The 21,496-nt window shown below is 40.1% G+C and overlaps 1 protein-coding gene across 7 annotated transcripts; it reads left to right on the top strand.

Annotated features, from left to right (window-relative positions):
• Nucleotides 1–15: 15 nt before the first annotated feature.
• On the top strand, nucleotides 16–20,663 carry MLH3 (mutL homolog 3). 7 transcript variants are annotated; one of them, XM_068398129.1, is made up of 14 exons: nucleotides 16–118; nucleotides 991–3,225; nucleotides 4,126–4,326; nucleotides 7,173–7,271; nucleotides 7,905–7,975; nucleotides 8,966–9,070; nucleotides 11,130–11,202; nucleotides 11,855–11,926; nucleotides 12,943–13,051; nucleotides 16,363–16,522; nucleotides 17,735–17,758; nucleotides 17,961–18,039; nucleotides 19,366–19,517; nucleotides 20,165–20,663. In XM_068398129.1, exons 2-14 carry the CDS (start codon nucleotides 1,053–1,055, stop codon nucleotides 20,249–20,251), a joined length of 3,405 nt encoding a protein of 1,134 aa, XP_068254230.1. In that variant the 5' UTR covers nucleotides 16–118; nucleotides 991–1,052; the 3' UTR covers nucleotides 20,252–20,663. The 7 variants fall into 7 exon arrangements, with proteins under 7 accessions (XP_068254230.1, XP_068254226.1, XP_068254225.1 ...); XM_068398125.1 differs by having other exon boundaries at nucleotides 991–4,038; XM_068398124.1 differs by having other exon boundaries at nucleotides 991–4,326; nucleotides 17,738–17,758.
• Nucleotides 20,664–21,496: the final 833 nt, after the last annotated feature.

Here is a 21,496-nt window from a genome sequence, read left to right as displayed (position 1 = left end):
CGCTGCCCGGGACCCTCGCCGTTGCCTTCCGGCAGGAGCCGCGTGCGGGCCCGGTAGCCCGCTAGGGCTGGTCTCGCGCCGCGGCCGTTGTGGCGCCGCCCCGCCCTCAGGCCAGCGGGTACCGAGGGGGTGAGAGCGGGGGGGGGGACACGCAGCCCCGCGCTGCCGGGGGAGCGCGGCTGCCGCTTCTGTCAGCGCCGGGCGCTGCTTCTCTCCGGAGCGGGCCGGGGCCCAGGCGGTGAGGGGAGGGCGTGCCTGCCCGCTGCTCCCGCGCACCGCGGGGACGGCGTGTGGCGGCGAGCCCGGGCGCAGGGCCTGGGTCGCTGTCACACAGCGGGGCACCAGATCCCCAGAGAGGGCGAGCGGCTCTCGCGGAGCTACACGGGGAGCTCTGCAGTAGGGGTGCGGAGGGGTCCCCTCGTGTACCAGTAAGAAACCAGTAGTCGTCAAGGACAGGACTGGAAAATAGCGAGTTCTCTTTCACATAAACAGCTTCCTCAGTACCCCACACCGCTTCCCAAGTCTGCCTTATTCCTTTCTTGGACAAATTCCAGCAGATGCTCTTTGGCCAGAATGAGGCATTGTGAATTTTTGTGAGGAGATTGAGCTAAAAATGAGAGGAAAGCAGCTCTGTGCCCGCTTCTTGATGATACTTTCTATATATTTTTGATAGAAATGGAAGCAGAAGCCTTTTGCTTGCAAGTTATTCGAGTTTAGCCTTGTAATGGTTGGAGTTTGGTTAAGGTATATTAAGTTTGAGAATCACGTATGTTGTTAGTAAGGAGCATAGACTCAGATTCTGGCCATTTACCCTAAAGGCACCAAAGATGTGTAGTCAAAGCCTGAGCAGGAAACTAATCACAGAAAAAGCCTCTGAATACCAGGAAAAACTGACAAAAGTATATTTATGATGGTGAATGCAATAAATGAAAGATTTTTCAGGCCTTTAATTTATATTTCTTTTCTTCTTTTTATTTTCTCTCCACCCAGGGAGTTGTTTTAAGGAACATGGAGAAGTGAGCTCTTGAGTTTCTCATCTATCTGATTTTGACATGATCAAATGCTTGGTGGAAGATGTGCGAGCCAGGCTGCGTTCTGGAGTGACTATCAACTCACTGGGGCAGTGTGTTGAGGAGCTTGTCCTCAATAGCATTGATGCCAAAGCAACATGTATAGCTATCAGGGTGGATTTGGAAGCTTTTAAGATCCAGGTGGTAGACAATGGCTCCGGGATGGGGAGAGAGGACTTAAATGCAATGGGAAAGCGGTACTTCACCAGCAAGTGCAGCTCAGTGGGAGATCTGGAGAACCTGACGTTCTATGGCTTTAGAGGGGAGGCTTTGGCAAGCATAGCCAACATGGCCAGCGTAGTGGAAGTTTCATCTAAGACCAGCAAGACAGCAAAAACATTTGTGAAACTATTTCACAATGGTCAAGCACTGGAAGTCTGTGAAGCTGAATTGAGTAGACCAAGTGGAGGAACTACAGTGACTGTGTGTAATCTGTTCCATCAGTTACCAGTGAGGAGAAAGTGTGTGGATCCTGTGTTGGAATTTGAGAGAGTGAGACAGAAGGTAGAGGCTGTGTCGCTGATGCATCCCTCTATTTCACTTTCCTTAAGGAATGATGCTTCTTGTTCTATGGTGCTTCAGCTCCCTAAGACAAGAGATGTATACTCTCGGTTTTGTCAAATTTATGGACTGGGCAGATCGCAGAAGTTACGAGAAATAAATCATAAGTCTGGGGGGTTTGAGCTAAGTGGTTTTATCAGTATTGAAGGACATTACAACAAGAATTTGCAGTTCTTGTATGTGAATAGAAGGCTTGTTTTAAAGACAAGACTACATAAACTAATTGATTTTTTATTAAGAAAAGAAAGTGTCATTTGCAAGGCAAAAAGTGGCCCTGCGAGCAGACAGGCTAGTTCAAGTCCTGGTCGCCATCGTTGTAGCCCAGAGTTGTACGGGATCTTTATTCTCAATGTGGCCTGTGCATACAGTGACTATGATGTATGTCTGGAACCTGCAAAAACTCTAATTGAGTTCCAGAACTGGGATGTTCTTCTAACTTGCATAGAGGAAGGAGTGAAAATATTTTTGAAACAAGAACATCTATTTATTGAACCGTGTAGTGAGGACCTCAGAGAATTTAATGAAGATAATGACTTTTGTTTGTATAATGCTCCGGTTCTGAAGCCCTCACTCCCCGATGAGAAGAGCATCCAAGACAGTTTTAAGAAAGCCTGTGACGAATTTATGGATTCCTATGAAATGTGTAACTTGCAATCAAAAGATGTCAAAAGGAAATCCGTGGCTGGAAAAAAATCTTCGAATCTACAGGAAACTGAAATAGCTCCAAGTCAGAAGGTTGCTGAACCGTCTGATCCATGTAGAAACAACAAAGTAGAGATTCCACTGTCCGGCAAAGATGACACAGCTTCTGATTTTGTTATATCAGATATCTCAGAGCAGGAGCCAAAAGACGCCAACAGTTCCCAAAAAGCATCTGATACTCATCTGAAACCTTCAGAAAATCTTTATTCCTCTTTTAGTGGAGGGGCCAGATCAGAAACAAGAAAAATAGACAGTTGTGGTGACCTGCAGCATTGTGCAGAGAATTACATAAAAGACGTGGGAAGCCAGCAAGGCAAAGCAGCGCAGAAAAGCAGTATGGTCCATACCTTAAACAATGATGTTACTCAATCACTGTCTGAGAGAGAAGACCCTGTTGAAACAGCAGTGGGACCAGAAACTGTCTCTGGAAGTTCATTGATGAGACTGTGTAACACAAGAAGAGGAGACAGGGAAACGGCTGAAGTGACAGATGATGCTGGAAGAGGGGCTGTTAGTTCAATACCATTAAAATTGTGCTCTGCAGGCCTCATAACACATGTTACGCAAAATGATCCCCCACATGAATGTGAACAAACAGCAACAAATCTTGCATTAAACATGCAGTGTAGGCCTGGCCCTGTCAGTGCCAAGGATATTTTTGGCCACAAAGTGAATTTTCCAGTACAGTCTTTAAATGCTAAGGAGAGTTCCAGTAATGCAACTAAAGAATATACACCTCCTTACACCATCAGCATGGCTGATGTTAATGAGTGGTTAGAGAACAAAACTTTGTCCAATCAGGTGAGTGAGGGGATAGGTATGCCTACTGCCACCAGTAAAAGACATTATGAGACATCGAGTGCTGCAGAATTGCCACTGGCAACTTCTTCAGGTATGCCTCATAGTAAAGATATAAAAAGCACTAGAAGACAAATAGCTGTGCCAAGACCTCAGCCCTCTAAGAAGCTGAGCTTGTCCACACAGCTGGGTTCGTTAGAAAAGTTCAGGAGATACTATGGGAGACTCAAGTGTACACTACCAACACCGTTGTCAGAGCAGAGTGAATTTGGTCTCCAGGTTTTTAATTTGCAAGCTAATTGTGACTTTTCAAAGAATCAGAATGAGAACCATGGTAGTGTGAGCACTTGTGAAACTCCAGCTGTGGAAGATACAGATTCTAATAATAGTAGCCAAGTTTTTGGTTCTGTGGAAGAGACTTTATTCTGCAGTGGAGAAACTTCACGGGACAAACAAGCCCTTTGTCAGAGTCCTTTGACATTGTCTGATTACTCTCAGGTTAGTAAAAAAATTATAAGTTGTAAAAGATCTCCAGGATCATTATCATCCAAACTGTCCAGAATGAAAAGTGACCACAAAGAAGCAGAACAACTTGGTGAACAATTCCAAACAGATTCAAGTAGAAAAGAAGACTACTGTTCTGATCTTGAATCTTCAAGTAATGATTTTTTGTATGATGCTTGTCAAACATATAAATCCTCGGTGGAAAAAATGAGGGAATGTAATTACAGCATTTCTAAGGAGGATACATGCTTGCAATCAGGCGGTATGAAAGCAGAGTCCATGAAAAGTACTGTCAGCCCATCGCCACTCAGCAGCATGGAAGGGGAGTACATAGTCTCTTCAGGCGGGGTTTTATCATTACCTGATATAAGGGATTGTCCTAACATCATCTGTAAAGATAAAAGTATGTTAGATTTATCCTCAGAACAAAATTTGAAAGATACTGAGGTTCCCCATATGACCTTCCCAAGTAACTTGGAATTCTCTGCAGATAACACAAGCGCAGGCGATCCCAGGAATGATTTGTGGTCTTCTGACTGGCTGCAAGATTTTGATGTTTCGTCGGGTAAGACAATATACATCAATAAAGCAACTGGACTGAGCACCTACAGCACTCCTCCTGCTGAAGGATTTCAAGCTGCCTGCATTCAAGATATAACAACAATGGCTGTGAATGTTGTCTCAGAGAAAGGTAAGGGGGGGGGTGGTTGTGCAAGTGGGATGAGGAAAACTGTATCCTGCTAGGTGCATAAAATACGTTGCTGACAGCACCTGACAGTTCATACTGAAATATCCGCTGCCTTACTTGTAAGAGCTGTATGGAAAAAACAGGAAAGTGTTAGAGACTGTGGAGACAATAACACATCAACATTCAAGATATTAAAAGATAGTTTTTAATAAGACAGTAAAAAGAAATGTCAACACTTTGTCAATTAACAGGCAGCTAGGTGGTTAAGCTACTCCCTTTTACGTATAAGAATTGATGCCAGTAATTCTCAATATCTATTGTGCTCCACTGAAGTAAATTTGTTACAAGGAGGAGAACATCTCTGTTTTTATTAGGCAAAATGAATTGCAAGCACAAATGTACCCTCCTTGACTAACACTTTTGATTTCTGTGGTTTACCAATTTCAGTGGCCCCCAGTGCTGTTTAGTAGCCAGCCAAAGCACTGAAACGTGGAGCTTGACCTTCTGTCCAAAATATTTGGATAGTGCTTTCATGTTTATGAAGAGAATACCTTGCATACCCTTATGCTTTCAGATTATGTATAGTCTGTAGTCTTTGAAGGCGTATATTGTGTTGCATCTTCTTACCTCCAATGGCATTGTTCTTTCTTAGCCTTATAGTTGGTGTTACTCTCCATCGTATCAATGATGCCACTCTTTCTTATCTCTGTTCATGGTGTTATTCTTTGGTGAGATGTCTACTGCAGCTTTTTCGCTTTTCTTGTGTTGAAGGTTGGACCTCCCTAACCTTCACAAGGTGTTTGGACTCTGGCTAGACCCTATAGATCTTAGATTTTCAAAGTTCAACAAACATGTTCTTTCACAGTTTTTCAAGCAAAGGATATTCCTTCTTTTTAGTCACAGGAATAAACATAACTGTGTCCTAACACAGCATTCATGTCTCTTGATGTTGAGCACTGTTTTGGACTGCTGTTAAGATCCAGGAGTGGAATAATTTCTTCACTTGCTATGTATGCTTTCATTTTGCTTTTTAGAGTAGTGTCAGTAACCCCATGGTGTTGACTTAGAATTTCATAACCCTGTGATTTATTAAGAACAGCATCTCACACACAAATTCAGGGAAATTACACTGGTTGATGGCAGGTGGAAGGAGGTAAGAATAATCCATATCCTCTTTTCTGTGACAGCAGTGGCCATCTGGTGTTTTTTCCAGTCACGTGCCACGTGCACAACAGAAATGCTAGATTTTGTAGGTTAGACTCAGGCATCTTTGTGCTGATTAAACTGATTGCCGCAGAAAAATTTATCAAGCTTCATTTCACCATCCGATGCCTTTTTGAATAATCTAATGCTATGCATGTGTAGTAGGTTAACATCCCGGTTCGACTTGGTCTTTGTTGTTATGCCAGCCATGTTTGCATTTTTTGGTACTTTTATTACATTATTGGCTGATATGTCATTACACCAGTATATTCTGATGATCTAATTGAGGCAACTGAAAATTAATACTCAAGTATGGTGACTGTATGTGGTTTGCATGTATAAAGTAGATACATTATTACCCTATTGCTATTACATTAGCACCTTTTCTGATGTTACTTGTCAGAAAAATCATATTAATAATATCTCTGCCAGCTCTGAACTCTCACTGGCCTTGGGGCAAGAAAATCTTAGTTTTATGAAAAATGTATGTCCCAAACGAGGACTTTCCCTGCAGCAAGAAGCAGAGAAATACATCGTTGTTTACGATTCTATGTATAAAATGCTGGACTTCTGTTCACATAGTTGACAAGTGCTTCTGTGACCTTGAGGGATAATATCTTTCAACGATAATAGCTATAAAAGTTCTGTCAAAGTCTGAATTAGGTAGCATTTTTCAACTTGCCACATTTTACTAGGAACCACATCAGGCCACCTTGTCCTCTATTCTGGATTTTGTGACAATGGGATGCTGAGTTACTGTCCCATGCTGGGCTGCCAGTTTGCATTCTTGAAGGGATTCTCAGTCCCCAGGGTAGGACCATCACTGGTCCTTACTGGAATGGAGCCAACAGTCAGGAGTCTACGGACTGGCCTAGGATCTCATAGAGCCTTTTCATGCTGAGCTTATCAGCACGCAGCTGGTGTTCTTTGGCGTTATCACTCTGCCACTTTTCCTGAATGCACACCCTTAATTTCTTAGTAGAAAGGAACTTTATTAATTCATTATTATTTCACAAAGAATAGAAGTCTGAATTGTACCAAAGGAAGGGTGAAATGTTTACCACTGTGCTGGAAATCTGAGCCACTTTTCTTAATAATCTTGATAACAGTGCTGGTTTGTAATATCATTAAATCATTTCTGGGTGGGTAGGAACATGTTGTTAGGCTTTCTCTGATATCTCATGTGGTCTCACTGACTGACAACTGTATTAAGTATTGATAGGAGTGGTGATAGACTGACAGTGTTGCCACACCTTAACAGAGGGAAGTCAAAAGTGTTTTGATATCTGACAGACTTTACTATACGACTTCTCTTTCTTTTGGGGATGGCACTTCTGATTGCACTAATTCTGGAAATAATTCTTATGTGATTAAAGCAGCAGCCAATTTTTAAGAAGGACAGTCTTGCAGAATCCACGGTAATATTTTTAAATAATACATTTCCTGATACAAGTGTGTCTGATAATTCTCAGCTTTTTACATATGTGTTGTTATTTCTCAATATTAGATTGTAAAATCTGTGGGATACCGTAATTTGTACAGGGCTAAGCACACGCTCATAAATTTATGAGAATATAATAATTGTATAGCTTTTTGTAATTTTGCATGCTGATGAATCTGCAGCAGTAAATTTATATTGTGTTTAGGGATTCAGTTCAGGTGCCAGCCCTTTAGAAGTGAGATTGTGCTACCCTTCCTTCCTAGACCTCGAGAAGAGAAGACTCTAGCAAGCCAGGATCTGAGAGGTAGGGCCAGCTTTCCAGGACACAGTGTTCTGTGGTAAAAAAAAAAGATGTCCCAACAGGAACCCAGAATTACTCAAGGTCTGTTAACAATGGGACCGTATGAGTCATCTCAAATCTAGAACTGGAAAAAAAAATCTCTTAGGGTTGAAGGCAGGTTAGGGGATACTTATTTACAGGATGAAATACCCAGTTCTTTGTTGAATTATGTCAGTAGTTTAAAGAATAATTACCTACTCCCTTCTTTGTACTCGTTCCAACCTTGGAATGTAAAAAATAGCTTCAATCCTCACAATTTTTTTTGCAGTGGAAAGGATGAAATCATCTTTTTGGTATGTGGCTTTGTCCTGAGGGAGCGGGTAGCTAAACAGGTCTGTCTTTCCCTCCTCCCGCTCCCTGCCATTTCCAGGGCCTGATGAATTGTGCTGCAGCAGGTTTAGGAGTCAGAAAGCTGCACAGTGTCCTTCCTAGTTAAAGCAGACAATAGAGAAGCCCAGTCTCATGTTCCATTATTTATCTCTACATTCTTCCCTTTTTATGATGGAAAAAATAAAATAATATTTGTGTGAGGTAGAGGTACCCAAGGCACCTTCTACTGACAGATGGCGATAGTCCCTGTATTATGTTCTTTCCTAGGTGCTGAAGGGGAGTCTCTCCAGTCATTGCTTTCAGAATGGGATAATCCTGTTTTTGTTCCCTGCCCAGAGGTAAGTGTTATCTCTCATCTCATGCTAAAATAGGAGTCAGTTTAGCCCTCTGTTATTTTCTGACATGGGGACCAAAATTGGGAATATTGTAACTGTTGCATATAAGTTATTCAGAGATATATTAGACTGTAGACCTGGCAGTTATGTGTTTGTATAGACTATTTATATATAAGTCACTGTTGTGGATTTATTCAAAGTCAGAGAAGCAGGTATCAGGCTAATCTTTTGCCTTACGTCATTTCAAAAGCAAAACATTATTGTAAGCTCTCTTTCCCTCTACAGAGATAGTCATCTTAAAGTTAAAAGTTAAAGGATGGCAGAATTGTAATACAGTGTCTGTCCTCTTTGTGGACAGAGTTAAAATAACCCAGCTTTCTTCTCTGGGATGCAATGGGTCTTAAAAGTGTATTTTACGATACTTGTTTTTATAGCCTGGCAGGATTATAGCATGTGAGAGGGAAACAATGTTAAAGCTTTTAGAAAAACTTCCTTTGTTGTCATGAGGTAGCATTATCTTTAATCATCATGTTGTGTGTGTGTAAACATATGTATGTAACCATTTCCACCTGCGAACAATAGAGACGGAGTAGCAAACCACCTGCTGGTGAGTTTCTGGAAAGGAACAGTTCTGTTGCTGTGACGTGTGCTCTGACTCATTTCAGGGTAATACATCTTTTGTAATGCAATCCATTGAGAGCTCACGTAGGCTGATAATTATCTTCAGGTTTTCTGATAGGGACTTGAAATCAGCTGAATGCATTGAAGTTAGCAGGCAATATCCAGATGGGAAAGTATATGAGGATGGAAGCAAAGGGATTGCTGGATGGTATCTTTAGCCAGTGGTATTCTTGTGTAGAAAGCTTGGTTTGTCAAAATACAGAGTCATTTCCAGTTCTTCTTAAAGCTGGTTTGTTGGGGGTATTTTGTGTGTGTTTGAGTTTTTTGCCATATCCTTTATAGCCTGCTTCATCTGTAATTCTGTTTTTACAGATTGCTGTTGATGTGACCAGCAGTCAGGCTGACAATCTGGCTGTGAAAATTCACAATATATTATATCCTTACCGTTTCACCAAAGACATGGTTCATTCAGTGCAGGTACAATATGATCTATTACTAGTTTTCACCCCCAGATTCCTACTCAGCCAATGGGATTTGCTGATGTTTCTGCCTGGTGGGAAAGAAGTATCCAGGGAAATAGATCATATCCCTAATTTTCACAAGCACAAACAGTATTCTTGGTTGCTGTGTGATACCAGCAGACACGTATGTCATGCCAGATCTTAGTATCATCCCATGGTTATCAGCATCTGCAAGTGCCTCTAAAATTCCTTGACTGTATGGTTAAATAAAATCAAGAGCCCTGTTACTGCTGCTTAGAAACACTGTTAACCAAACGATATTTCAATGGGCAGGTTTTTGTATTTATTGTAGGCATTTGCTTAGTTCGTATTTCTCTGAAATCTATGTCCTGTATCTTCCATTTTTATTGACCGTAGAAATGTAATTCTTCAGCAGAGGAGTTTCAAAAGCAAATCCCAGATTTCATGGAAAGACTTGAAATTTTGGTTTAAGATTTATGTCTGCTCTGAAAAGTGATTATTAAAAATGGCATCGTAGCATCAAGTTTAACTGTTTTAGTGCTGCTTTATCAAATGTTTTGAATGTTAGCTTAAAAGCTGATGTAAATGTATGGCTTCAGCTTACATTCTTTGATGGTTTGCCTGGATAGAAATGCCAAAGGGGATTCTCTCCCTCTCTTGCATCCCAATGACAAAAGGCTTACAGGCCAGGTTAGCATTACTCTCATGCAATCAGGTTGCTGACTTTGAGATTTCAGGTTCTGACTGTGTGGTGCATGGTAACGTTGATCTCCAGGGAGGACAAGGATACAAATTATTCACTTACTTATGTTGTATATGCAAGAATAACAGGAGTAAATAAAGTTATTACAGTAAACAGATTATTTTTCAAAAAGACAGGACAGGAAAGCTGGAAAATGGAAGGTACCATTTTTCTGTTCACTCATAATAAGAACTGTTCTTTAAAACTTACTGAGTGGTTCTGTGATTAACTATACTTGCATAATGTTTTCCTTTGTATGCTTTTAAGAAGGTAAAGCTAGAAGAAATTACCACTTTCCATCTCTGAGGAAGCTAAGTACTGCCTTCAGTACCCTATAGCAATTTTGAGAATCTCTGTAGAAAAGATGAAAAGCACAAAATGTTGCGTGATGCCACAGGAAAAGAATAAAAAGAATCATTAATATCTTGCATCCCTGCAAAGAAATAGGATCATGTATTATTTTTTATCTAGGAGGTGAAAAATGCACATGTTGTGAGACAGAGAATTCAGAGTGAGCTCTACCTGTGTGACTTGGGGAGAAATTCCTCCCTAACACCACATCTGTTAATTTAAATCTAACAATAAGATACTGAAAGCATTGTGCATCCCTGCTCAGTATTCCCTGTAGTTCTGGTTGATTTATGATGCTTGAGGGGAAGGTGGAATCAAGTCACAGAGGCAAATTCTACATCAGAAATTAAGGAAAATAAAATGCTTCCTGGCTCCTACAGAGGATCAGCACAAGTCCTTAAACACAGGGCAGGTTAAAAAAGGTTGTTTACATTCTCTTTTGGTGATATCAGCAAATGAAATACTCAGAGTCGCTGTGTGCAGCTTTAATTCCCAACTCAAAGAGGCTTCTACGCAAGCATTTAATCCATTCTGTAAATTTCCAGCTCCACCTTAGAACAATTAGAGCTCTTGCCCTTAGGACTCTCTATGAAAAAAATTGATCCAGAATTATTTTCTTGGGTATTTTGAAACTTTCTCTCAATTCCAGACTAAACTGTTTCATGACTGATTTATGGTCATTTGACCTTCTGCCAGTATTGTCTTTTAGCTTAAATAATTGCTGCCTTTTCCATATTTAGCCCCCCTCTGTGTTTAAAAAGAATAATTATATATCTTCTCAGTTTCGCTAGGCCAAATTCTTTAAGCCTTTGGGATGAGAAAAGATGTGGTTTCTGCTCCCCTGATCATCCTACTAGCTATTTGTTGCGCTTGATCCATCTTGATTGTCGTCTTGTTTTGTTTACCTTCATTTTAAAAATAATTTTACCACTGGGTAATGATTTTTCTGAGTATCTTACAGGTTCTGCAGCAAGTGGACAATAAATTTATTGCTTGTTTAATCAACACTAGGAATGAAGTGGATAAAAAGGCAGGTAAGAGTGGTTATTACCATGAACTTGAGGTGGCTGTCAAGTGCAGTTAGACTGCAGAGGGAACACTATCCTGTTTGTATTCTCTTCTTGCCTTGGGATGATATTGTGAGTAGAGGAAAATGTTAGTCTTCACTTGAAATTTCCTGGATCTTCTTTATCTTTATTTTGGATGTTGTTGAATGTTCCTACTGCTTTCAGATTAGTGTTATAAAAATAGATTGTACTCAAATTACTAACATCTTTCAGACTCTGTTCACAGTGTCTGGACATATTCATTGTTGAAGCTTGCTGAAGCCGTACAAAAAAGGCATTCAAAACCAGTAGTTTTCGTAACATTTTTGAAGACTCTATTAAACAGAACACTTTGTGGGTGACCTCAGCTCTCATTCTGAAGTTAGACGAAGATGTCAATAGACAAGAGTTTCTGACTCAATCTAATTACCTTAATTTAAATGCCAATTTGGATCACTACATTTCTGTTCTGTAGTGACTTTATGTTCTGCCAACACAGCCTCCTCCTCACTTTATTTCTGTAAAACTGGCTGATGGTTATCTTCTAAATGTGGCCTCTAGAGAGTGGTCATTCTTCCCAACCTGAGCAGTTGTCTGGTACAAAGCTGTCTGTTTCTCATCTCTTGTGGTACATTTTTAGATGGAAACCTCTTGATTTTGGTGGACCAACATGCAGCTCATGAACGGGTCCGCTTGGAGCAGCTTATTGCAGGTGAGGATTCAGATGGTCTCAGGAAGAAAGATAATCAATGCACAGAAAAGTACAAACGAGCTGTCTGAAAGGGGAAGCTTGCTAACTAATTTATTGTAAGGATAAATCTGGGATGTATGGACCAATGGGATATTAATTTGTCATCTTTATCCTGATTCCTAGGAGAGTGCAGACATTCAGTATCTGTAGCAGTCATAGTATTGGCAGCTGAAAATTGTTACAGTGTTTCCAAAAATAGAAGATACACTCCCTACCCACAGAACTATCAAACTAAAATAGTCCTGACATAATGAAAGAGCAGGGAGACTGATAGGAAAAACAATGAAGAGGAAATAGAACAACATCAATAAGATTATGTTGTTGTGCTGTGAAGAATAAGACATGGGATGCAGAGTAAAGAGCATAGTTCATTTGGTTCCTTTTTAGCTGAATACTGTGCTTAAAGCCTAAAATTTCCACAATCTGAAACTGTTTGCAAAGGGATAATGGTCTTCTCTGTAAGCTCATTAGCCATTGGTTTCAGTGTTAAAAAGCACAATAGCCATCCATCAAGTACTTAAAAATCATTGACCTTCTCTTTCATCTATAAATACTGCACAGTTCCTGCAGAGAGGGTTCCAGGAACTCTGCTCCTTTTGGTCAGGTACTGAAAAAAGTTAAAGACTGAAGGGAGAAATGCTTAATGAATAGTATTTTAATGCCATTTATATCAGACTTTTCTGTGGAAAAATTGCTCTCTGTGAATTGGACTAAATATATCAGTATTTTTTTTTGCTATTTAGAGTGACTCTTTTTTGGAACTGGTGGGAAAAAACAAAGTGGCATTAACCAACCCTGCCCCAGAGACTAGATGTCTGGTTTGTGACATTCCCAGTCCTCCACAAGTTTCAGAAGAAGGCATTCTGTGGTCACTTTTTAATCCAAACAGAGGATTACATGCCAAACCATAGGGTCATTAAGGGTAATGCCTGCGTAAATATTCTAAGAGAGGATGCTTCTAAACGATTCATTCACAGATTCCTATGAGAAGGAAGCTGCAGCATGTGGCAAGAAGAAATTACTCTCCTCATCCATCTCTCCCCCTTTGGAGATTGAAGTTACAGAAGAACAAAGAAGATTTCTACGGTTAGTAATGGCCAATAGCTCTAAACTTTTTGGGGCGGCTCTGTTGACCAGGAAGATCTCTATATCTTGCTAGGTTACCATGAAGCTCAGGAAAGAATCAACAGCTTCTTTCCTGAAGAAAGCTGTCGATTCTTTCCTGAGCCGAGACCAATGGGCTGTATCAAGACAGGTGTGCTTCTCAGGCACGTCATTACAACATCTCAAGACAAAACCCCATGGCGTGCTATCTCTGTGCCTCTGCAATGTGCTCGTTTTCCATGGCAGAGTAAACCGTCACACGTGGGCCAGGAGAGTGCCAAAGCAGATCCTTCTGTCTGGGGCTCAGGACTTGGGAGTGCACACTGGAGTGCAGTGCCCGTAGTGTCGATCTAGTCACTGATTTAACAGGCGCTGTTTGAGAAGAGCAGGATGGGGTATGGAAAGTTTGTGTTGTGAATCCTTCAAAAATGCATTCCTTAATCCTAGGTGCCTGCCAAGAGTAACTAATGAACAGTTTCCTGAATGTTTCAGAATGGTGGCCTAGCTACTATTAGGATATTTAACTTTTGTACTGCAAGCGTTTAGATACAGATTTGTTGTTGGACTATTGAAGACCTATTGGACACTAATCAAACGTTTTTCCTAAAAATCCCTGTCTGTCACCTGCCACATGCATTTGTGGTTTTTTTCCCTGCATTCTTCTTCATTTTCAGGTGAAGTTCTGTCTTAACATTCACAGGACTACCTCATTATTCTCAAACTGGTTTTTTTTTGTGATGCCTGGGGCAAACTCCACAGCTTTTAAATCACTCCTTGTTAAGATTGTTGCCTACTATAGGGATACACTTGTTTGGTGTAAATCCTTTTTGGTGGCATTCCAATTGTAACAGTATCACTGCTGTATCCATTTGGTAACTCTTTCATGTGACAATGGCCAATACCAGAAATTCCAAAGGAAAGTGTAAAGCGCTATTATGTTCCACCTGCCTTAGGGGAAAAGTGTGAGAATGTAACCATTGCTGTTCATAGTTCAGTAATATTTGGATGCCTTTGTTGTTGCCACCTCTTAACGATGTTCTTGCTAACATCACAATATTTGTAATGCCTCCTGTTCAACTTTGAACTGTTTTTGCACTCATCTTTGAATGTCTTCCGTTTCTGATATATCTACTTTTGAGACAGGATGGCCAAAATTGAATAGAATATACCAAGTGAGGGTATCCCATTGATTTGTACAGTAGCTCGGCAGTTGTGCCCATATTTTCTCTGTTATATTCACAACTGATATTTTGTCTGCTTTTTTGGCTACTGCTGCTTGCATGAACTGCTTGTTTATTGAATGGTCATGACAAAGAAACATGGAATTGTGGATTTTTTTTTTTTTGCCATTTATGTAGAAGCCAACAAAATGTACAAATAGATCAAATTGTTTCTGATAATTTGCATTTATTTGTCTTTAGGAGCAATAAATTCAGTTCTTCTGTCCATTTTTCATTATACCTTTTTCACTCATCCTACTGATTTCATTCATCATTTTTCTACTTGTTTTAAGTTCTGATTGAGTTCAACATCATCTTTAGTCGCAGCTGACTTAAATGATTTCGTATTTTCTACAAATTTGCCTGCTTGACCATGCCCCTTCTTTTCCACATCATTAATAAACAGTTATGAAGATGCAGATCAGGGCTCATGTCATGTTGAAAACTGACCAACTGTTGCCAGCATACCTTTTTTCCGTAGCCTCTAAATCATGACAAATGTTACTTCTCTATCCATGACAACTTTTTGTATTTGCATTTGTAGCCACTTTTAAGAGACAGCAACAAAGGCTTTTTGAAAGACCAGATACATTCTGTGAGCTGCTTTTCTTCATCAGCTATATCACAAACACACTACAAAAATCAGTAAGATAAAGTAAATCAGAGAGGCATGGTGTTCTTTTAAGGACACTGGTTAAATTATTCAGCACAGTGGGATGCCAGTTGTGATTTTCAGTTATCATTTAAGATAATTGATTCAAGAAGTTTCCTGGTGCTGGCATATACTGGTGCTGGCTTACTGGTGCTTTTATTGTGTTGCTCTTTAATTTATCAGTATTTATTGGCAGTTTGTCTCTTTACAATCACTCTGTGAGACTTTCCTTACTAAAAAGTTATGAATTAAATGTACTATGTAAAAATCTAATTTCTGTTGTTATTGTTGCTGGCAGAGTATGACTGTATTCTGTGGTAAAGTTTGAGGTAATGAAATAAATTAACTTCCCTAAAAGACCTTTCTCTTCAGCTATGCTTGCTATTTAATAGTTCAGCTGGACCTCTGGTTCACCTGCAGCTTTGATTCTGTTATTTGTCTACTGAGCATTGTAGGAATGCATTGTTCTGTTGACTCTCTTGAACTTCCTTTTTTTTTTTTCTTTCCCCCTTAAAAAAAAAAAAAAGGCCTGATTGACTTCAATAGCTGCTTGGATTCTGTCATTCCAACACAATGGGCTTTTTCTGTCTTTCTCTGCTTTTGCTGAAGGCTATACACGTCTTCTTTTTTTGGGTAGAATTACACAAGTCATCTCCATATGGAGGCTAATAATTGTATTATTTTTGTGACTGATTTCAGTAAGTTTAGATTAGCGTCTCTTTTGTTCAAAGAATCTCTTTTCTAAAATAGACCTTCACCACCTTTGTTTTAAATGAATGTTCCCTGAGTTAATAAAATGAACTATATATTGTTACAGTTGTTTTCATTTTGAAGATAAGTTCTCATCTGACTGTGAAGTCCTGGTTTTGTGTGTATTTTTCCATCCACAGGGTGACATATATCAGATTAACTAGGGGTTGTTCTTTCCTGGGTTCTCTTTGCTTAATGGGATATAAAGTTCATTAAACCAGCATAAATTTCTTACAATATTTTTTTCCATTGTAAGTATTTGCTATTATGTGTCAATTGAAATCACAGTTTTTTAGGTTAGACTTAGAGGAGCCTTTATGCTGCATGATTTTAACATTTGGAGTGTTTGTGTGTTGAACCAGATACCTCATGCATCTTTAGAAAAGATAGATTTCTAAATTTAGACATATAGCTTCTCTCCACATAATACAGGAACTTTTAGATCTTGTGGTTGTGGAACATGAGATATGCACAGTTGACTGGAGTGAAAAAACATGCCTGAATGTAGGCTGAAAGGGCAAAATTACTTGGCATCTCATGATGCATGGATTTTGAGATTGGAAACTGTTGCAGGAAGAAGCATATATGGGGACTACAGAAATATTTATGTATGCTGTGGAGACATAGCTACTGTGGTTGATGTCTTATTTCTGGTATTTTTTGTTCCTCAGATGCTGCTACAAAAATTTGGAGGACTTGGGTCTTGAATTATCATTTCCTGAGGCCAACAGGTCCTTGATTCTAGTGAGGAAAGTGCCACTGTGTCTTATAGAAAGAGAAGCCAATGAATTACGACGGAAAAGACAACCTGTCACTAAAAGCATTGTGGAGGTCAGCTGTGGATATGGGTGAAATTGTGATACTGGGTCTTGTTCTGTGTTAATAGCCCAGGGTATTAGAGTGTCTCTGTTACGAGGGAGACGGTGAAGTCCCTTGGCAAATGTGGGTGCCATCCCTTTTAGTAGCTAAATAGTCCCACAACTGAAATCCCTGAACTGTAACAGAAACGATAGGAGACTCTTTTGGACTTGGACTAGTGGAGAAGCTAAGAAAAATAGTATATAGTGCAGATGTTTCAACAGTTTACTGCTCATGAAGGCTTGAATGAACAGTCAATGCTTGAATGAACAGTAAAATGATTAAGATTGCTGACACAGAAATATTACTTGTTAGGATTTAAAGTTGTTTTCATGAAATCTCTACATGGGCAGTGCAGCTTCCTAAAAGCTGCTGTTCCAGATGTTCTGCAGTTTGAGGAAGAAATTGCTGAACTGATTACTTGCAATTTCCATTGTAAACAATTCCCCACAATTGTAACTGCTTCAAGGACTCCTGGAGTACTATATTCAGCCACTAGGCTGAGCCATTGTGAATCAGACCAGTCTTGCTATACATCTCTTTTGATATTAAAGGAAGAAACAGAGAAGATGATTCATCTGATTAAATTTTCTTTTCCAACCTTGCTGTAATTGGGAAGAACTCAAAATAATATACTCTCCTGGTGTGATTTGGGGGCCAAGAGCACTAAAAGTGGCGGAGGAGGGGATCAGGTCTGTGCCTCACAAGCACTCATGCTTAGCTGACACCTCAAGATCTCATGAGCATTTTGGCAGATCTATTCTGCAGTCCTTTTAGTTAGGACTGGTAGCACCTATTCATGATTGATTATGAATTCATTGCATTTTAGACATCAGCAATGAAATCCACATGGACTATTATCCAAAGAAGAAAGGGCAGCTATTCAAAGATAACATGCATTCATTGCACTCTGAGGTATAAGAGTTCCATTATACCCATTCTACAGATAGGAAACTGATACAGAGAGAAACCAAGTGATTAGTCTAAAGTCTGATTAAGATACTCGTGAGACATCAGGACTTACACCTAGATCTTTCACACTGTGGTCAGTGTACTACTAGCAATGGCATCATTTTTCCTGGTTCTGGCAGTTACCCAGTAAAGTATAAACAGATATGGACAAAGCAAGCTATGGGCAATGAAAGGGAGAAATAGCTACTGATGATATTACCTTTTTCTTTCCAGAAGCTTATTCAAGAAGAAGTTGAGGTGAGTTGCTGTCTGCTTCTAAAGTTGACTATGCAAAGCTTACTGCATGAACCAAAGGGAGTAAGTGTGCTAAGCCTCATACGAGACAGGTGGACTAGATAATCCACTAGCTTTTCCTCATTTTTAGTTTCCTTTGTATTACAGTTCTTCCTTTTTCTCCTATTAAACAGAAAGTAAGATGATGTTCCCTTACTACTTTTAGCTAGTGCAGACCACAGGAGGAGCACGAGGGACACTGCCCCTGACGTTTCTGAAGGTGTTAGCTTCCCAGGCCTGTCATGGTAGGGAAACTCTACTTCTTTTCTTTCTTTCTTTTTTTTTTTTTTTAAACCTTTCTGTCTCTACACAACATCCCCCTTGGGACAGTGGTTTCAGAATGTGTTCGCAGGAATTCTGGGATTGCAGACTGTGTGTTTCATAGGGCTGAGGAGATAATGGTCTTTTCATGGACAGCACTATGAGGGACAAGCAATACTGCACTCGTATATTCATGTATGGGTCTAACATACTTCCCAACCCTAACATGAAACACAGAATACAGTTCTGAGATGCAGTCATGCAGTCACCTGGGTGAGCTCTAAACCATTCAAATAACAGCTCTGTGAAGGAGCAAGGGGAGGTGCTGGACTATGCTTGAAAGCAAGCAGGAAAGAAGACTTAGGACACTTCCCAAAAGGCATTTTTTCTTTCATAGAAGTATCAAAAGCGCTAGTTCACCTGTGCCTGTGACCTTTCAAGTATTTTTGGAAGGAGTGCAGTAGGAATTTACGTCTTCTAAGGGACTATGGCTTTCCAGCACCTGGAAATGAGCAGACCTTACAGGTGTAGACTGCAGTAGCTCTAGCCTCTTGTGGCAGTTCCTGTGCCATATACAGTAGCGACAAGATTATGCTGAAAGAGCAAACGTGAACCAAAAGCATCTGTTTTCATAGTGTCACTGCGTTCTGTAAATGGCAGACAGTATATTTCTTTTATATCTAAAAAAGTCCCGTGGCTGAAAGGCAGATTGCAGATGGTCTTGTGCATCTGTGAAGGCTAAAGATTGCAAACACCTCTGAAATGACTCCTTATTCTGCTTGGATTTCCTCTGGATGCCGTTAAGTACTCACTTCTGAGAAAGGACTTAGTGGCAGGGCTGGCATTTGGTCTTGGAACTGATGCCTGTCAGTGGCAGGCACATAGAACTGATTGATTGATAAAGCCTGTGGAACTGATATTAGCTGTCGTCTTGGTTTAATACTTTTTGATTTGCAAACTGGTTGCATCTTCAGCCGTCACACACACACACATATTTAAAAAAAAAGGCACCCCATTTGCTTCTTGCAACATCATCTGAAAAGCCAAAACCTAATAATCTTACTGTCCATCAGACTTGGGTTAGGTGAAAGTTTAGGCCGTGGAAAGCTGATCCTTATGCAGGAGGCTGGTTAATTGAGCTAAGCCCTAAATCTGCCATACTGCAGCCTTTGGGCTGCCTTTGCAGCCTCCCAGCTGATCTATGGGAGCCACCCTGTTTTCTGTGAAAACCACAGTTGTGGAGGGAAGTCTGTTGGGTGGTTTGAATTCTCTTTGGCAGCATGTGCAAGAACTTGTATCTTTTTTTCCAGGCGCTATTAAGTTTAACGAGCGTTTGACTTTGAAGGAGAGCTGCAGGCTCATTGAAGCTTTGTCATCTTGCCAGCTGCCCTTCCAGTGTGCTCATGGAAGACCTTCCATGATGCCTCTTGCAGATATAGACCATCTACAGCAGGAAAAGCAGGTACTGTGTGGGACACTGATGTGCCTTTGATAATCCACACTCTGGATTATCAAAGGCATGTCATGTATGTGTATGTTAGAACTAGAATGGACCAGCTTGAAACCATCACCACTGGCTGTACCTTACTTGAATTTTTACATAGCTGTTACCACTAAAACAAAACATTAGAACATTAAAACCTTCTCTCCTGCAAACACTTTAGCAAGGGTCTTACCATATTTCATTTGAATGGTCACATTGACTTGAATGGGGTCCATTAGTCCTTAAAGTTAAGCATACATTTAAAGTGTTTGCAGTTTTTAAGTGTAAAACTTGGAAAACATGTAAATTCTGATATTCTACTAGTGGTGAAGGTGCTAATTAAACAAATGCCTACTTCCCCAAAGTTTAAGATGCTATAAAATGGGGGGAAAAAGGCAAAGAAATAGCAACATTTAAATTTAAAAAGAATAAATCATTGCTCCTTCCCTTTTGCTATTACTGTGCTATATTAAGTTATGAAATTGGATTCTGTTGAAAGTCAGGCAGGACTTTGAATTAGATATTAAAAAAACTTGGGAATGACTGTATTAGGGCAAAGAGTATGGAGGTATTGAAGTTCATTTACTTAGTTATGATTTAGTGCTGCTTAATTTTTCTCCCTCCAGCCCAAACCTAATTTGGCCAGACTGCGGAAGATGGTACGAGCATGGCACTTATTTGGAAAAAAAAAGACCCTCATCAAAAAAAGTTAAGATTGCAAGCTGCAACTACTAGAAGTGTTGGTATGATGCAGGTCCCCCTGTTGTTAGACAGGAAGACCCTGTGTGGAGCCAAGTTTCTGAGCCAGTGCGGTAACTGAAGTTCTGCTGTGAGTACTGACCTAAGAAGCAGAGATCAGATAGGAGAACATGGCAGGAGGAGCCCACCCTTGTACCCTGGACAAGCATCTTCAACATTAAGGAATTAATTACACTGTAAGCCTGCGCCTTATGTTAGTGCTTAATTATTGGAGGCAAGAAGTTGCAGACACTCAGTTACTAAAGTGCTTTTTCTCTGCAAGCACAGCATGATTCTGTATAATAGAGAGGAGACTTTTAATTAATGTATTTTATAGTGCTTTGAAAATGGGGAGGTATTTATTAATAAAATTAACACTAAACTCTTTCCTTGGGCTCATGGCAGTGGTTGGAATGAGGACTGACCAACTTCATAGCATATATAGGCCAACTTGAGATCAAAAACTATTCTTTTTATTTAACTAGGCAATGAATGACACACCCAGCTGTTTTCTATAGCTCCCTGCACTTTGCATTCTTGAGTGAGAGATTTCTAAATCCTAGCGTAGCCTCACATTCTCAGGGTAAAGGAATTTACCCCCACAGAAATAAATAGCCCATGGCATTCTTACCATAGGCGGTTTTTTTTTTACAGGTTCCACTTCTATTTTATGTCTCAGTCTACGGTAGAGGAGTAGAGTTTATTTCAGAACGGTAAAAGAAGATGTCTTTGTTTAATCACAGACATCCAACTTAAAACGAATTCAGACAGACAGATAGACATCTGCTGAATCAAAAGCAAAACAAGGAGTGAAAACTACTCTCATTTGATGCCATTACTGTGGTGTAGTGTATATTGCCACACATTGATAAAAGGGACTAAGGAAAAGTGATCTGACTGACCTGCAAGAGCCAGAGATTTCTAAGACATTCCCTCACAAAAATCAAGAACTTTCCAAATAAGACAAGATGTCCACCCAAGAAGAATAATCACGGTCACTCAAGTAGTACAGGAGAGGAAAGACCCTCAGACTACAGTAAGCAAAGCAAGAACTTGAGCTCTGCCTTCTGACAGGGAGGTGGACAAGCTAGCTGATGGGACTTCTGATGGTCTGCCTTTCATCAAGAATGGAATTTCCATTCTAGCATTGTACAAAAAGCTGGTTTGTATTTCAGTAACTCACCAAAAATTGTCAGAAAGTTCTACCAAAAAAATCCATT

The sequence above is a fragment of the Nyctibius grandis genome, chromosome 4 (assembly GCF_013368605.1).
Source record: "Nyctibius grandis isolate bNycGra1 chromosome 4, bNycGra1.pri, whole genome shotgun sequence".
Taxonomy (NCBI): Eukaryota; Metazoa; Chordata; class Aves; order Nyctibiiformes; family Nyctibiidae; genus Nyctibius; species Nyctibius grandis.
Note: the sequence above shows the minus strand (reverse complement) of the source record. Positions and strands in the feature narration are given on the sequence as shown.

What these genes read in the sequence shown, in the direction of transcription:
- MLH3 (XM_068398122.1), top strand. Translation starts at nt 1,053, where the DNA reads ATGATCAAATGCTTGGTGGAAGATGTGCGAGCCAGGCTGCGTTCTGGA. An exon ending in GAACAAAGAAGATTTCTACG is followed by an intron (nt 13,052 to 16,362) that starts GTTAGTAATGGC and finishes TTTGTTCCTCAG; the next exon opens with ATGCTGCTACAAAAATTTGG. An exon ending in AGCTTCCCAGGCCTGTCATG is followed by an intron (nt 18,040 to 19,365) that starts GTAGGGAAACTC and finishes CTTTTTTTCCAG; the next exon opens with GCGCTATTAAGTTTAACGAG.